At 46.8% G+C, this 1204-nt stretch overlaps 1 protein-coding gene across 1 annotated transcript in view; it reads right to left on the bottom strand.

The window, feature by feature from the left end:
* The window catches only part of Smco1 (single-pass membrane protein with coiled-coil domains 1), an 8681-nt gene extending 8238 nt beyond the window's left edge, over positions 1-443 (bottom strand). The window contains exon 1 of the mRNA XM_050159835.1: positions 298-443. Coding sequence (XP_050015792.1) covers positions 298-443 — 146 coding nt within the window. The remainder of the gene's footprint in view (positions 1-297) is intronic.
* Between the last annotated feature and the right edge of the window lie 761 nt (positions 444-1204).

Raw genomic sequence — 1204 nt, 5'->3', positions numbered from 1 at the left:
TGTGTGTGTGTGTGTGTGTGTGTGTGTGTTGATGGTGCTGAGGATTGACCTTAGGGTCTCATACTTTCTAGGCAAGAGCTCTACCACGTATGTCCAGCCGTCCACTGTCTTCTTAAATCCACTCTCTGGGAAATCCTACCCAGTTTCTCATAACATTTGTTTTAGTTTACACTGCATAAAGTATAAATTCTATATAGAGATCAGTGGCCATTTCTTAGAGATATTTTCCTGCCCCCTAATAGCCAGCAGAGCCTTCCAGAGAAGGAGTAACTTATGTCCAGGTCATACACCTGGCACCTGTGATGACCATAATCTGCTGAGCCGTCGCATGGGGACTGAAGCAGCTGGGAGCAGCACTGACCACCAGGGGCAGCACTGCCACTGTACCTAGATGAACCACGAAGGGCTGGAGGGCAGCCCGCTGGCCTAAAGCACCACATCATCTTCGATGAAGGAAGCGATAGGAGACAGCTGCCTCTCCAGGGACCTCCACACTTGGTGGCTGCCCCAGATTATGTCCTTGAGCATCTTCCCAACAGTAACTGAGTTTCAGGTGCCACTTTCTCTCAGACGTACACTTTTATCTGTTATGTGCGTTTCTCCCTCGACAGAATCCTCACATTCAACTGTCCTGAGCTTAACTTTATGAACTCTCCCCTCCATCTTCAGAAATTACGATGGAGGAATTTTCTCTCAGTTTTGGTTCCAATTTACGTCTAGTTAAATAAAAGTTGGCATGGAGCCGGGTGGTGGTGGCACATGCCTTTAATTCCAGCACTCAGGAGACAGAGGTAGGCGGGTCTCTGTGAGTTGGAGGCCAGCCTGGTTTACAAGAGCTAGTTCCAGGACAGACTCCAAAGCTAGAGAAACCCTGTCTCGAAAAACAAAACAAGGGCTGGAGAGATGGCTCAGAGGTTAAGAGCATTGCCTGCTCTTCCAAAGGTCCTGGAGTTCAGTTCCCAGCAACCACATGGTTGCTCACAACCATCTGTAACGAGGTCTGGTGCCCTCTTCTGGCCTGCAGGCATATACACAGACAGAATATTGTATACATGATAAATAAATAAAAATTAAAAAAAAAAACGAAAAACAAAACAAAAAAAGAAGTTGGCATGGAATGTGTGCTTTAATAGGAGCATGAAGCCACTGCGGCTTCTCTGTAGCCACCTCTGCTTTCATGTCAACTACACTACTTGACTGTCTA

Source organism: Alexandromys fortis, unplaced genomic scaffold (assembly GCF_014885135.2).
Source record: "Alexandromys fortis isolate MF-2015 unplaced genomic scaffold, M_Fortis_MF-2015_v1.1 scaffold_119, whole genome shotgun sequence".
Lineage (NCBI taxonomy): Eukaryota > Metazoa > Chordata > Mammalia > Rodentia > Cricetidae > Alexandromys > Alexandromys fortis.
Note: the sequence above shows the minus strand (reverse complement) of the source record. Positions and strands in the feature narration are given on the sequence as shown.